At 51.3% G+C, this 15594-nt stretch overlaps 1 protein-coding gene across 1 annotated transcript in view; it reads left to right on the top strand.

The window, feature by feature from the left end:
* The window catches only part of LOC144720374 (pleiotrophin-like), an 82262-nt gene that overhangs the window by 47934 nt on the left and 18734 nt on the right, over window positions 1-15594 (top strand). Inside the window, exon 2 of the mRNA XM_078597104.1 lies at window positions 12442-12525. Coding sequence (XP_078453230.1) covers window positions 12447-12525 — 79 coding nt within the window. The 5' untranslated portion in view covers window positions 12442-12446. The remainder of the gene's footprint in view (window positions 1-12441; window positions 12526-15594) is intronic.

The raw sequence follows: 15594 nt of genomic DNA, 5'->3' as shown, positions 1-15594 counted from the left end.
AAGTGCATGTCACCAATGGCTTTGGTTCGTCCACGCATTCAGTGGCTTGTGGGTACAATGGATAAGCTCTCTTTGAATGGGATTGACGGCCGTCACAAAAACTATGTCGCGTCATCCGTGAAGGTAATCAGGCTTAACAGGCTCCCGGAGAAGGAGACGATGTGAAAATTAACGATATATATTTTTTATTCCAAATCAATCTCAACCAGTGGCGGCTGGTGGCGAGATGTTAACTACCTCGTCTGGTATGCAGCAAGTCGTCGGTTCGATCCCTACCCTGACGTCTGTCGCTTGTCTATTTGGAGTTTGCGTGTTTCTCTCCCCGCGGTCGCGTGGATTTTTCTCCGGGAACTCCGGGTTTTCCCTCCACAGTTAGAATCAACATCACGCATTTTGAGCATTTGGCGGCAATCAATCCCACGTAATAATAAGCCACCAAGTTGAGCTATCATGTGTAGCCAGGTCGCTTTCTGAAAAAGCAATATAGCTCAGTGGGCCTTATCGTGTAAAAAAAAAGTTTATAAATAGTATACCCATAATAGTTTTTTTGGGTTAGATCGCGCAAATATATAAATGTGTCGTTAAAACCCGCCACCACCCGACACAGCCAACTAGTAAGGGTTGTCACTTAAACAGAACGTGGCCAATTCGTCACTAGTACAGCACACCGGTGTGTGGGAGAGCCAAGGCACAACATTTACAATCTGAGTACGACGTTTCTCCAGTAATTACAACTAGCTTCATCAGGTGACAGCCAGATCATTTTAGTTTAGTCTATATTTGTCGGGCATGGGAGCTTGTGGAGCAAAGCAGAGAGGGGTGTGGAGGAAGGAGAGCAACGGAGAGAGGGACACCTGTGTACACTTTATTATCTCTATAATGAGCAGGTAAGGATTCCTGGATTTGTTTTCTCTCTCTCTTGTTTCACTCGTGGGGCCCGGTCCCACCAGCCCCGAACGCCGAGCCACCACCGGCCACAACCGCACGCTGCTGCCGCCACTGCCACTCGGCCCCGTGGACGTTTCTCACGTTCGTCGGGTCAGCATCGCTATTTATTCGCTCGCATGGCCTCTCTGTCCGGCGCGATGCCAAACCGTGCCACTCGGACGAATTGGAAGTCGACGGGAGCGGGAGCGCAGGGTAAACAGGAAGCGTGCCAAGTGTGAGCAGGGCAAGCAGAGCGGCACTAATAGTCACCACCTCTGGGCTTCTGCTGCCGCTGCTGCCACTCGCAATTTGTGACGGGGCCGCGGACGCAATTATAATCCCAACTCTCCCGCACCGCCGTGCCTCCTCGCCCACGCGGATTTGCCATCGGAGCCGACGCGGTCTCGCGATCGCTCGCGTCGAAACGGTTCATCCCTCTCGTCGAGACACCGTTGTGGATGGGACAGGTGTCAAGTGTTATCCGGGTAAAGCCTTTCGGAGGATGATGAGGGATTTTTCGAGAGCTCTCCTTTAGCCACACGCGAGGTGCTAGTGGCCGATCGGGCGCGTTAATTGAAGTGCGCGCGCGGGCGCGTGTTAATTCTGAACGATGCACAATGTCGTGAAGGTCGGGCGTGGTCGTCATTAGCACACAAAAGCAAAGGCTTTCGAGCCCCAATTAGCTCACGGGGCCTCGGATTCCGATCACCAATATAATTTCGTAATTCTAAAAACACAACATTAAAAAATAAAATCGCAATCGTTTACATTAGCCCGATGTATTCACGTAACCAACCCGTGATATAGTTAAATGATGTGGCTTGTCCATCGCGTAGTGTTCGCAAGTCAGGTGACGCACCCAAAAGTAGGGCCCCGAGGTGGGCTGGCACCACCGCTGGCCAAGGTAGTGCCATCAATCACGATCCGTACTTGCAGGCGCAACCAGCAAACCTGCACTGCGGCCTTGCAAAAGTTAACGAGGTCAGAGCGATTGCCTGCTGCTCACGTGGGCATCGAGGTGGTTCTCGCCTCCTCTTCACAGCCCTGCAGAGGCAGTGGTGGAATCCCACGTGCCTGTGACAGGAGCGAGCCTGTCGCCGACGACAATCACCGTGAACGTCTCCACACCAAAGTGGTCCTCAATTTTTCAACCCCTGAAGGGGTGATGGGGCTGAGTCGACTCCAAAGCAGGATATTAACTCGCATCCCCTCCCTCCTGCGAGCCGCTCTCTCTCTCTGCCACTGAGCTACCAGGCCTTGCCAAACGAATATATAATTATATAAGTACATGTCTGTTATAAATATCCCTCTGAATAAATTTAGCGGCTTCGGTGTCTCTGGAGTCCATGAAGAAGGGCTGAATAAATGACTGCCCTGTATTTTGCCTTCATCCCCAACATACACAATTCCCCAGTGTCTATGCTAATATTATTTAATGTGATTTGCCGGGCTGGCAATGAGTTGATTTAGCTAAAGTAATTATTATTGTGGAATAAGGTGGGGGGAGGGGGGGGGGCATAGAGCAGCAGCGAAATTGACGATCTGAGTTCCATTCCTGCCCGTGGTGAGTGATAATTGAGCCAGACTTGTCCACCCCACTGTCACCGACCCACACTCACCAGTGTGGTGAAATTTTGATTTAAAGCTTTCGTGACTGCAGGGATTCATCTTCTTGGTTCTTTCGGTAAAGTCACGTAGAATGGAAATAATAAAATAATAAAAATAAAACATAAGATGATGAATCCCTAAAAGAATAAAAATAAAACATAATAAAATAATTTATTTTATTATTTCCATTCTACGTGACTTTACCGAAAGAACCAAGAAGACAGTGTGGTGAAGTATGGTCAAACATCCCCCGCAACTGACACAGTGTGGGAGGGTTTCGGCCTGCAATGGATTTTCAAAGACTGTACATTATTAATATTATTATTATGAAATTAAGTTGCTGGCAATCCATCAATTCACACTGTAACTCGGCCACACAATGGCCTGCTCTTGAAATGTATGTCACGGGCTCTTTGAAGTCCACGCTCCATCACATGGAGCGGTTTCGTGTTATAGCTGCGCTTAATGATGATGTAATTGTTGCATCGTGAGAATTGGAAACAGCTTGGGGGGGGGGGGGGTGGGGGGGGAAGACCTTCATCCAGCAGTAGAAAGATCATGGCCGATGATGGTGACAATGAAATTACAAAAACTAGACAACAACAAAAACCGCCTACTCCATGGCACGTGAGTTGCTGGCTTTGTCTGGAACTCCACACACCCATCGGGTAAACAATCTACACGCTTACGACTCTGCTTAAGGTTGTCGCAGTGTTGCCGCGTGACTCCTCCGATTTATTTTACCGGTAAAAGCAAAGTGGTACAAGCCCCCCGGAAAAGCACATCGAAGAATCTGCCTGAATGTCCTCCGATCTTTCCCAGTGCAAAAAAATATATATATATTTGAGAGAGAAATTGGGGTGGCGTTTAATATTGATTGAATTGATGACATTCTAAATGAACCAGACCACTTATGTTCCTTATAGAGAAACGTTAACCTTTGGCTTCAGAAGAAGCCCGGATTCCTTGCTCTCCGCGTGGTCCCTGTTTGAAAACTGCAACAAAACGGCCGAGCGGACGCGGAGCAAGCGAGGCCATGTGTGAGAAGCCAAACGGGAATTATTGAAGCAAGCACAAACAAGTCAAGGAGCTAATGCCACCTCCCCCCCCCACCCCCCCCCCCCTCCATTAATCGAGCGCAATAATCATAGTGCCCGTTGACACTCGACGAAACTTACACGGTTTAAATTCCATTTCCCGTCGCATAACCCGCCACATCTCTTAAAAAGGGGGGGCACAAGTCGGCTAATAATGTCTCCGAAATAGGCAGGCCAATGCACACGCAGCCTGGCTTCACGCGGCTGTCTGTGTGGGCATGTGCTGCCGCGGTGAGCTAAAGCGAAATGCCTTACCGAGTACTTACCATTCTGCCTGACGAGGCAGATAGAATGGTAAGAATTGTCTGAGAAGTGTCTGGACTTTGCAGTTATGTGTCTGAATTACTGGAGGCCACACACGCTCTCTGAGCCGTGCCCATTGTGTGGTTAAGCCGAGGGTAGAACAAGCGTCTCCACCTGTCTTGTTTTCCCAGAATTGTCTCCGCAAACGAGGGAGTGGCAGCTGCTATTCTGGGAAATCTGTCGGTTTTCCCCGGGACATTAAGATTCCAAGTTTCCGACAGACTTGGCGGGATAAGAAGAATAATTCTACAGCAATGCGTGTTTACGTGTGGGTTTCCTCCTCTCTTCTGGTTTTCTTGCGAGATATCCTTCTCCGTCTCGTGACACGTCCTGGTTTTTTTTTATAAATACAGGGTGCTTAAAAAAATGTTAACACTTCTGAGAATTTGCAACAATACCACAAGAAGTGTGCCCCCGGGCTCTGGAGACCACCTGGAGAAGATTCCAGGCACGCGTTGACAATGATGGCGAACAAGTGGAGACTCTTTAACATTTTGAAGCTATTAGCAAACATTTGTTTTCATGTTCGTGTATTATCCATTATTTTTCCATTAAAGACGATAGTCCCATATAAGTGTACAAAAAAGTAAGCACCCTATATATATCTGTGAGGTGGCAACCTTTAGATAAGTTGCTGATTTCAGCTGAGCAAATGTTTTCATAAACGCGGCATTTTCCACAGTCGAGGCTTCGTGAGTAGGCGTGCACCCATCTATTTGTGCGTACCTGCTATTTGCACAGCCATCGCCACTTGATCTCGCCAAGGCGATTTCAGGCCCTGTACATTGTCCGCATGCGTGCTTGTGTGTGTCTGTGTGTGTGTGGGGAGCGGTGGTACAACGGTTGGCGCGCCGCGCTACGAACCCGTCGAACCGAGTTCGATTCCTGCTCACGGCCAACGCCGGTGACGATTATCTGAACCGGCCCTGGGCCTCCCATAGGTCGACTCAGCCTCAAATGAGTACCTAGTGCGGTGCGTAAACATCGCCACTAGGGAGACAAAGGCGGCCGGGCGCGTTTGCCGGCCACCCACCCCCCTCTCGTGTGCCGTGCCGGCCTTCATAGGTGCTCGCTAACAGCACTTGCCCCAACAGTCTGTTAAGGCTATACGGGGGATCTTTGTCTTTTGTATGTGGGGAGTGGCAGTACAACGGTTTGCATGCTGCGTTACGAACCCGACGACCTGAGCTCCATTCCGCTCACGGTCACCAACACCAGTGACGATTATGTGAACCGGTGTTGGGTCTCCCCTAGGTCAATACAGCCTCAAATGAGTACCTGGTGTGATGTGTAACCATCGCCACAGGGGAGACAAAGGCGGTCGGGCGCTGTGCTGGCCACCCACCCCGTTGTGCACCGTGCCGGCCTTCATAGGTGCTACTCACTAACAGCACTTTCCCCAACAGTCTGTTAAGGCTACACGGAGGATCTTTGTATTCCGTGTGTGGGTGCTTGCCTGCAGTCATCATCTCCGACCGATAACACCTGGGTCTGTCCCGTGACTTCCTACCAGAGAGCCTTGAACACTTCACGTGGCCTCAAAGTGCACCTAGCCTGGCACAAGCCGTTGCTTAGGAGGCTAAGCGGAAGGTGGCAGTTGTTGTCCCTCCACTCCAGAGCCGCTGCGTTGCACATTGGCATGACCAGAGAGACGAGGGGGGTCGAGTCACAATTCGAAATGAACCACCTCCAAGATTCTCCAAAGGCCATTGCGAACACTCTTCCACTGCCTCTCAGTATCAGCTTCTGAATACACAGCAGTGAGCATTGATGGCTTTCAAGCCACACACACACAAGTGTGTAAAGAGCACTCCAGCCTTTTGTGCATTATGCAAACAACCCCATCAGCATTTCCTAAAGAGGGGCATTGTGGTCATCCTGTCTTCGAGTCGCCATCAAAATTCATTTGGGTTTATTTGACCGGCTGGCAGCAGAAGTAATAATACAGAGACACAAACTGTCGACCACTTTCAACGGCTTTTGGATGGCCATGGAACAAGATGTTTACCACATCGCCCATTTTCGGATGCACTCCTGTGGCCGTCTGGAACGCTCTTCTTTCCGATATCAGGAAGCCACTGGAGCTATGCACTTTCAAATCATCGAGATTGAAAACTCGTTTCTTTAGATATGCTTTTCGTGTTTAGTTTGTTGTCCTTCCGCCCCCCCCCCACGCACCTCCGATGAGCACGGTTGGCTACGTGCGATGGTGCGAACGAAGTGCTACAAACAAGCGTACATTACTAGAACCCTTCAGTACAGCAGAGTCACCAGTGGCGATTGCCTAGCTTTGTCGCCTCTCCATTCTCTCTTCCTTCCGCTCCCTCTGCACGTTCCGTGCCACCAGCGCTGTTGAAACCCGCGGAGGATGCGGTGGTCGGGGCTGTCCACGACCGCCCGCTGTTGCCGTTCGCGATCGCTCAACGGCACGCAGATAATTAAAGGCGCCGTCTCACACGAGTGGTGGGGGTGGTGGGGGGGTGGGAGGTGGACGTGACGGCGATGGCAGCAGGTGACCGCGCGTCGATAGCGGAATAACGTAATTAATGCTGTCGGTCATTGCCTCAGCGCGCACTTAAACTTCGGTAAACACGTCAATCCTGGGGTGCAGATGTTATCCATCTCCGTTGGGCGACGTGCGCCCAGGCTGCTGTGGGGAGATCGCGAGTTGCAGCTCTGCGGTGCGCTGCTCTGGTCGTGCCGCGTTTCTCTCCACGTGCTGGGTGGTAACCTGTTCAGAATGAGAATAAGCGAATCGTTCCAACGCAGTTCGGGATGAGAACTCGTCCGGTGAAGCAACAAAAAAACGAGACATCATGCGGAACAACACGTGGTGTAGCCCGGCAACAAACCGCAGAGAAATTGGCCACTTACGATGTGGTCTCTCTCCGATGTGCTTTCACCTCGTTCTGCGTGAGGCCCGACGTTTCGCTCCACGCACCTCTTCAATCAAAACTCAATTGAAACTAATCGCTCGGACGTGGTGCCGCACAACTCGAAAGCACTTCGGAGAGCCGTGCGGCTCAACCTCGAAAGCGCCCTGCACTCGAAGATCACGATGAGTCCGTGGACGCGTGTGCGTTTGTCATACTCCTCCACTGTGCGGCAACAGCAAGGAGCGATGCGCACAACAAAAAAAATAAAAACGTCCCCAACATTTCACCCCGCGCCGCGCCGTGCCGCGCCGCGCCGCGCGTATCAATCTCCGGCCAGGTCGCGCTGCGGACGCGGAGCTGTTCCTTCGCAGCGACCCGCGGCGAGACCTCCGTCACGCGTGCACGCGGGGGGAGACCCCAGCGCCGTGAGAGATTTGTGTCGAGATTTTTGAATTGCAAAGCGTTACCGTCGATCAGCGCCGGCGCTGCAGTACCCCCCCCACCCCTCCCCCACCGAACGCGTTATTATCGAGAGCGTTCCCACGATTCGCCACCGCCGCAAATCCATCGGTGGCGTGGCACTCGTCCCTCGTCCTGCAAGGGGAGGTCCCGGGCAGGTCAAGGAGTGGACGTGTAGAAGAGTTGACGTGGCGGAGGGGTGGGATCAGTACCGGATTATCCTCGTAGCAAAAGTAGCTGCTACATAAGTAGCTACGGGCCCCGCACTTTCAAGGGCCCCGCGCTAAATGCTTTCAAGCTATCAATCCCGTATTCTTGGGTCTTTCGGTAAAGTCACGTAGATAGGTTCAAATGAAATAACAAAAAATAACAAAAAACTACGACGGTTTTTTTTCCTGTTGACGATTGCTTGTGTTGTGATCGAAACGTCGTAGTTTTTTGTTATTTTTTGTTATTTTCTTTGAACCTTATCTACGTGACTTTAACGAAACACCCACGAATATGAATTCCTGCAGTCACGAAAGCTTAAGTCAAGATCTATCAATTCCGGTTCAGTGATTCTGCACTTGCTCTAGTACTATACTGCCTTCAACTTTTACGAACGGCTGGGTGTTTGAGGTTAGCGATTTGTCGTATTATCTGGCTGCATGGCAAATTAAAAAAATACAATTACTTTACTTTGCAAGTGAAAAAAATTGTTTTTAATATTTGTGTTCTTTTTAATCTATGGCCCCTTTAAAACATCACACGCTACAGGCCCCGCACTAGCTTAGTCCGGCACTGTGGGGGGGGGGGGATAAGTGGGCCGAGCGGGTACCGAGAGCTTTCTCGCTCGGCTCCAGCGGGCCACTCGCCCTCGTCATCTCCTGCCCCACCGTGTCTCTTGTGAGCAGACGGAGTGATGGGAGAAGTCGTGGCTAGGCGGCCAACAGGGGGGGTGGGGGCGCACGAAAAGGGGGGCTCGGAGGTGCGTGGCGACGCTGACAGGACCGGGGTGGACAGCTCTTCGTGTTTCTTGGTCGCCACCACTGATCCTGCTCCACAGCAGGAACGAAATACCCATTAAGGCGTTATCGGTGCCGGCCGTTAATTGCAAATCAATATAAAGCAGGCAATAGGCTAATCCCTTTGTTTTTATCTGAAGCGCCTTTCTACGGGGATTAAACGTGGAATGTGCCCCCCCCCCCACCTCCTGCTTCGCGACACGCCGATATTGGACGTAAGCCACGACGCTGTCACTCGGCGAGCCAATTTCCTTTGTATGACATTCACGTTGATGGAATCGGGGGGGGGGGGGTGGGGGGCACGAAGGAGCCGTTGGGGTTTATCGAAATACCACGCAGCCGAATGCCACACTCCGGCACAGTGGCACGCAGCCGCTGAGAGCGGCAACAACAAGAAACCTCTCCCATTTATTTTGACATTAGCCGTGTACGCTTATCTCCCCCCCCCCACACCCCACACTTTGCGCAAGAGCGCAGAAGCGTGGTCACCACGTCTACGCCTCTATATAAGGAACGAAACAGGTGGACTTCTCCACAAATCTGGCTGTCGCCTGATGAAGCTAGTTGTTATTACTGGCGAAACGTCGTACTCAGATTGTAAATGTTGTGGCTTGACTCTCCAACGCACCGGTGTGCTGTACTCGTGACGAATTGGCACGTTCTGTTTACGTGACAAACCTTACTAGTTGGCTGTGTCGGGTGGTGGTGGGTTTAACGACACATTTATATATTTACGCGCTCTAACCCAAAAAAAAACTCTTATGCATGATATTGGTCGCGAAAGCCGACGTGTTAAACCTCCTCCAATAAGCATTATTCCTGTCCGCGATTTTTTTAATTATTCATCAAATGTGACTCGTTTGTCATGCGAAGCTGATTATTGGTTTCATCTCCTGACCACCCCCCCCTGCCCCCCCCCCACCCCAACCCGGCGTCTCTCCTCTCGGACTGCCGCGTGAACGTCGCCATCGTTCAGAGGCGCCTGTCCTGCTCTGCGTGAATATCTCGAAGGTCTCCGCCGTGCCCTTTGAAAAGGAGGGGGGCCGGGGTTGGGGGCGAAGTGAGGGGGGGGGGGGACGTGAGGTGCGGTTGCGTAATCCTCCACCGCAGTGGGGATAATTTATACTTGGAACCAAGGACTCGTGTCGCGAGTCTATGTTACCCAACGTCTCGGTCTGCGATGAGTGAAATCGCTGCAATGACTTTGTCGAACCACGTTAACCTTCACAGCGGTTAATGGAGAAATTATTTCCCGAGGCCTGCCGATGCGCTGGGACGACACTGTCCGTCGCTGCCCTTGCTAGCCCGAATGAAATCCGAATGTTTTTTTTCTTTCTCGTTGCTTCATTATGCAATACAACACACGTTCTCTGGTCTGGTCGACACAAGCAAGTAACGTTGCGCAGCTCAACAACAAGGGAAGCCGCACCGTGGCTGGGTGGATGAGTGGCTGGGAGGGTGGGTGAGTGGCTGGGAGGGTGGGTGAGTGGCTGGTTGGATGAGTGACTGGAAGGGTGGATGAGTGGCTGGCAGGGTGGATGAGTGGCTGGGAGGGTGGGTGAGTGGCTGGGAGGGTGGGTGAGTGGTTGAGAGGGTGGGTGAGTGGCTGAGAGGGTGGATGAGTGGCTGGGAGGGTGGGTGAGTGGCTGGATGGATGGATGAGTGGCTGGGATGGTGGGTGAGTGGCTGGATGGATGAGTGGCTGGGATGGTGGGTGAGTGGCTGGGAGGGTGGATGAGTGGCTGGGAGGGTGGGTGAGTGGCTGGGAGGGTGGGTGAGTGGCTTGGAGGGTGGGTGAGTGGCTGGGTGGGTGAGTGGCTGGGAGGGTGGGTGAGTGGCTGGGAGGGTGGGTCAGTGGCTGGGTGGATGAGTGGCTGGGAGGGTGGGTGAGTGGCTGGGTGGATGAGTGGCTGGGAGGGTGGGTGTGTGGCTGGGAGGATGAGTGGCTGGGAGGGTGGGTGAGTGGCTGGGAGGGTGGATGAGTGGCTGGGAGGGTGGGTGTGTGGCTGGGAGGATGAGTGGCTGGGAGGGTGGATGAGTGGCTGGGAGGGTGGGTGAGTGGCTGGGAGGGTGGGTGAGTGGCTGGGTGGATGAGTGGTTGGGAGGGTGGGTGTGTGGCTGGGAGGGTGGATGAGTGGCTGGGAGGGTGGGTGAGTGGCTGGGAGGTTGGGTGAGTGGCTGGGTGGATGAGTGGCTGGGAGGGTGGATGAGTGGCTGGGAGGGTGAACCAGTTTTTCGTCGAGTGGGTAGGGGGCTGTTTGGGTGGGTGGGTGGCTGGGTAGGTAGGTAGCTGGGTGGCTAAAATCCACAATTCAAATATGGGTTCCATCCTCCCTGTGATCAAGTCAGGTCCCCAAGTGTGGCGAAACGATGGTCTCAGCCTGGTACCCAATGGCTGCACAAAAAATACAATTGTATTTCACGTGTTTTCACTTAATTCGTCCGATTGCAGCTTGGATTTACTGACAGGCGATGAACACATTTTTGCGCAGGGTGTGTAACCGGTGTACCCATCGTGTTTATAAGCAGGCAGAAATAATGTCACATCGTGGGACCTTTTTGCCAGTACCAAAGTATAAAAACTAAGTAATGTTGTGACATCACCTTCTGGGACCGTTCTCCGGAACAAGGCAATGCAAGAGATTCAAATACAAATGTCATCTCATAACATGACACAAATAATACACTTGAAATGTGGTTGACAGGAGAGACAAAAAAACGAGAGAAGCCAGAGACGCACATTCCTCTTTCTGCCTCAATGAGCATAATGCAGATACACATTCAGTCAATGTGTATTCCTCACATTATTCTTCTTCTTAACAATTGGAGTGGAATCAATGCATCTCTTAAGGCATGCATATCGGTTTTTTTTTAAAGCACGTAATATAAGCGTGGAATCCCACGCGGATAAGAAACAATTTCTCAAGAGCTACACGCTGCGTGCAACATGTCCACCTCACCCAACGTTTAAAAATAATCCATTCTTTGAACGAATCACGATTCTGGATGGATACCATTCATAGATTTGCTCCTGGAGGGGGGGGGGGTTGAATCCTTGAGCCCCGGACAGACGGAATCTCACACGCGCATTGCCTGCGTTGCTCTCCGACGTGTTTTCTGATTTTCTGGGATCGCACCGTGGCATTTGACACGACTTCCAGCGTTCAAGACAATGCAAGTTTCAGAGCATTCATAGCTCTGGTCGAGCAGTTAGTTATATCTAGTTTAACACGTAGGTTTTCTTGACCAATATCATCTATAGTACAGGTTTTTTGGGGATTAGATTGCGTAAATACAGGTTGCTTCAAAAAAATGTTAACACTTGTGAGAATTTGCAACAATATCACAAGAGATGTCGTACCTCCGGGCTCTGGAGACCACCTGGAAAAGATTCCAGGCACGCGTTGACAATGATGGCGAACAAGTGGAGACTCTTTAACATTTTGAAGATATTAACATGACATTTGTTATCATGTTATAGTGTTTTATCCGTTCTTTTACCATTAAAAACGATAGTCCCATATAAGTGTTAAAAATCATTTGAAGCACCCTGTGTATAAATGTGTCGTTAAACCCGCCACCACCCGACACAGCCAATTAGTAATGTTTGTCACGTAAACAGAACGTGCCAATTCGTTAATAGTACAACACACCGGTGTGTTGGAGAGCAAAGCCACAACATTTACGATGTTTCGCCAGTAATTACAACTAGCATCATCAGGCGACAGCCAGATTTGTGGAGAAGTCTTCCTCCTGTTTCCTTCCTTCTTGAGCGATGTTATATCCACTCATCACACCTTGGCGTTGTTCTCTAGTGGTGGAGACAAGGCCATGAAGAAGGTTGTCTCTGGTGTAGGCCAGTCAGTTTCAGAGACAATGCGTCGATTATCGGAGTATGTTTGTTGGCATGTTTTTACACAAGTATCTGTGGTTAATGTACACTTGAGGCCTTGCAAAAAAGCTATTTAGTGTTTGGTGTTTGAACATCTTAACACCTTCTGTTTTTTTTTTGCCAGAAAGGTTCAAGCCTATCCTGTTTTTTTGTTTGATCACTGTCTGCATTGTTGGCTTTGGGGCTTCAAATTGCGTCGATCGTTTTGTCTTTGAACTCTCGTCGTACCCTTCGTCGTCCTCATCTCTCGTCGTCGTTATTGTCGTGCATTGCAGGAAGGATGCAGACGCGCTGGGCCGTCGCCTTGCTGTTGGTCCTCCTGGCCGTAGCCGCCGCGGCTGGGAAGAAGGACAAGCGTGGTGAGTTCTCGGCCCCCCGCGGTGCTCGTCGCCTCGGCGTTGGAGCGGACGAAGGAAGCAGTCACTCGATGAAGGGAATCTCTCGGAAGCAGTTCTGTGACGTCCCCTTCAGCGGACCGTTCTCTAACTCGGGGTTGCTCGTACTGGGGGGGGGGAGGGGGGGATAGTATCGTCCCACGATGCGGACGGCACAAATTCAACTAAGATTTAGTAAAATGATGACACGCTCGTCTAGGACGACGCCATGGGTGCCGTTCAGCCTCGAATTAATTCGCGTGTGCATTAATATTAGTCTGCACGTTATCTTATTTGGTTTCATTTGTGTGTCTCCTTAAAGAGGATAGCCGCACATAATGTCCATCCGATGTAATGAAAAATAATGGTCATGAAAAAAAAAATACGAGAGTACGTTGAGCCCAACGATTGCTGTGAATTATTTTGTTAAACCGTTCAAAATTAGGCACGCGCGGTAGATGTCTTTTGATGTGAATATTCCACAAAAATTGTCAGCAGAAAAAATACCCCATGGCGTAAAAATTCCTCGACGGGCATTTCTCTATTCGTATTTACACTTGTTAGAAAACCATTTCGCCCAACAAAGTTACGCTCAATTTGCACTTAAAACTCCAAAAAACTTTTACAATATAATTCGTTTCATAAGCTTGCTTTTCGAGACGCTCAAGCTCTCCTCCTAAGCTAAATGTCGACGGCTCCGCTTTAATCCATTGTCGCGTGTGCGCAATTATTCGTAAAATCTGCGAGGCTCGTGAAATGCATTCACAGCTGTCTCGCCCACGTGGCTGCTGTAATCGTGGAATGACGGCCCCGTCATATTCGCCTTCTTTTGTGCTGTCTGCTCTGCATTTCTTTAATTTCTCTCTGCAGGGAAATATGGAATGCAATCCCTGTGTGGCTTGAGTGTATGTATATATATGTGTGTGTGTGCATGTGTGTGCGTGTGTGTTTACTGTTAACAGCCTGCCAGGTAACTCAGCATTACAGCGAGAGGCTTACAATCACAAGGTTGCCTGGTCCAATACCGGTGGGGGGGTTCACTCATCATCATCTCTCTGGGGTCGATAAAATAGATACTACTTTGTAGGGAGGTCAACTATCAGAATCAGACTCTTTGCTTATACGAGAGGAATCCGATGAGCTATGAAGCTCTTTTTCGCAGGTGTCCAGTAAAGAGCGGGTCAGCAAGCTACCCACAGTGGTTGTCCTATTGATAGATCCACCCCCAACATTGGATTGTGGCATTTCCACCACTGGCTCAGTGCTGCAAATGGAAGATGATCACTGCCTCAATTGTCATTTGAGCTGGAAATCACTCTGACTGGACGTTTGATATTGAATGTGTGGGGTAGATGTGGCGCTACGAACCCGGTGACCCAAGTTCGATTCCCGCTCGTGGCGCACATGATTGTACGTCCGTTTCTCTGTCCCCCAATCCACACCACACGCCGCACGCACGACACGCCATCATCGTGAATCGTCAGCCACGATCTATCCACTGCTGGATGAAGGCCTCCCCAAGCGGTTTGCGCCTCTAACGGTTCCTGCGATGCAAAAATGCATTGAGCACCTACAGACTCTCCGATTTGATTGCTCTGACCTTCCTCGGAGGCGTCCGCTCCTGACCGTGCGCCCTCCTTTGGCCGCCACTCCACCCTTAGTCTCGGCCACGGGCCATCAACCCTTCCAGTGACATTCGCTCCCAAAGCCCTGCTCACTCACTCACTCACTTTACCTTTTCTTGCTGTGATGTTTTTTTTATTGAACGCGAAACTGCGATCGCGACAGACGGCATGGGATCGTGCTTGCTTGGTTTGCATGTCGTGGAGTCATGCCCTCTGGGTATTTCTTTCACCCCAAAAAGGGGTAATTGAAGGTATGTATGTATATATATAACTTTTTTCTCACCGTACGTAGCCAACCTCCATACGTGTTCAACTATATGTGGCATTCGGCAATACCGAATGCCACACATAGTTGAACACGTATGGAGGCCAAATAAACGTACGAGGACATCACGTCCATCCCGGCTGCAAACCATCCCGTGTAATAACGGCTAATGCCACAACTATCTGAAGATGCAGAAAGCTTCTGTAGGAGTGGTGGCATTTGGTCCCCCCCTCCCTCCCCTCGTGTACCCCATAGCACCCCCAGCCTCTGGCAGCTAGGCAAGTGTCTAAGACCATAACGCGTTTAATTAGCGAGGACCCCCGGCAAGAGCACTGCGTACTCTCCGCTGCACCGGGTGCCAGGCCCAATGAGAGCATCCGTCCGTCGACGCACAAGCGAAACGCCGGCGGCGCCTTTCCGAGGGGCGCTCTGGCGGAGGAGAGAGCGAGAGGATGGCAGCCGTACTTCGCTTCGCGTCTGCGCTGCTCGGCGGCGAGCGATGCCTCAGGATGACGTGAAGGGACCGGTGCAAATGAATCGTGGTTCCACGAGGAAGATTTGTGTCTCCGCAAAGGGGCGTTCAGCAACTGTTTCTACCCCCCCCCCGCCGCCCCGCCCCCGGGTTAGGGCAGTGGCGCGCAGCGTGGTTGAGCGTGGGTCCTGGTGCAAGACTGTGCCCCCCATTCCCCCCCCCCTCCCTCTCGGTCAACCCCTCCCCTCACCCTGCCCCCCACCCTGCCCCCCACCCTTCTCCCCCGGGGCCCCTACAGCAGCTGCACCGACTGCACACTGGATAGCCACGTCTCAGGGTTGAGGGTTCGCAAGTGCTTCGCGACGAAAACTAAATAAGGATAGACAAATGTTCCGCGTAACTTTTAGCCACCGCGGCATGAGACGTCGACATGTCGGAAATTGTCGCCGTGCTCAAACAAGCGATGGGCAGCCCTCCAAACTGGTGACAGTCTCGAGCCTCGTAGCTAATGACTGTTGACCGCAGGGGCAAGCGTGGAAATGCAACGCAGCGCACCAGTTATGTGTGTGTGTGTGCAGAATAAAGTGTTCCGTCGGCTATCTCGCGGATCGTAAAAACACAAATGCTGCCAAACAAAACGGACCGAAAGATGAACAGAGGACGAAGAAAGGCGCTGAGAGGGAGAGATGCGG

This window comes from Lampetra planeri, chromosome 8, assembly GCF_965212315.1.
Source record: "Lampetra planeri chromosome 8, kcLamPlan1.2.h2, whole genome shotgun sequence".
Taxonomy (NCBI): domain Eukaryota; kingdom Metazoa; phylum Chordata; class Hyperoartia; order Petromyzontiformes; family Petromyzontidae; genus Lampetra; species Lampetra planeri.
The sequence above is the reverse complement of the archived record's forward strand: the minus strand, read 5'-3'. Positions and strand labels throughout refer to the sequence as shown.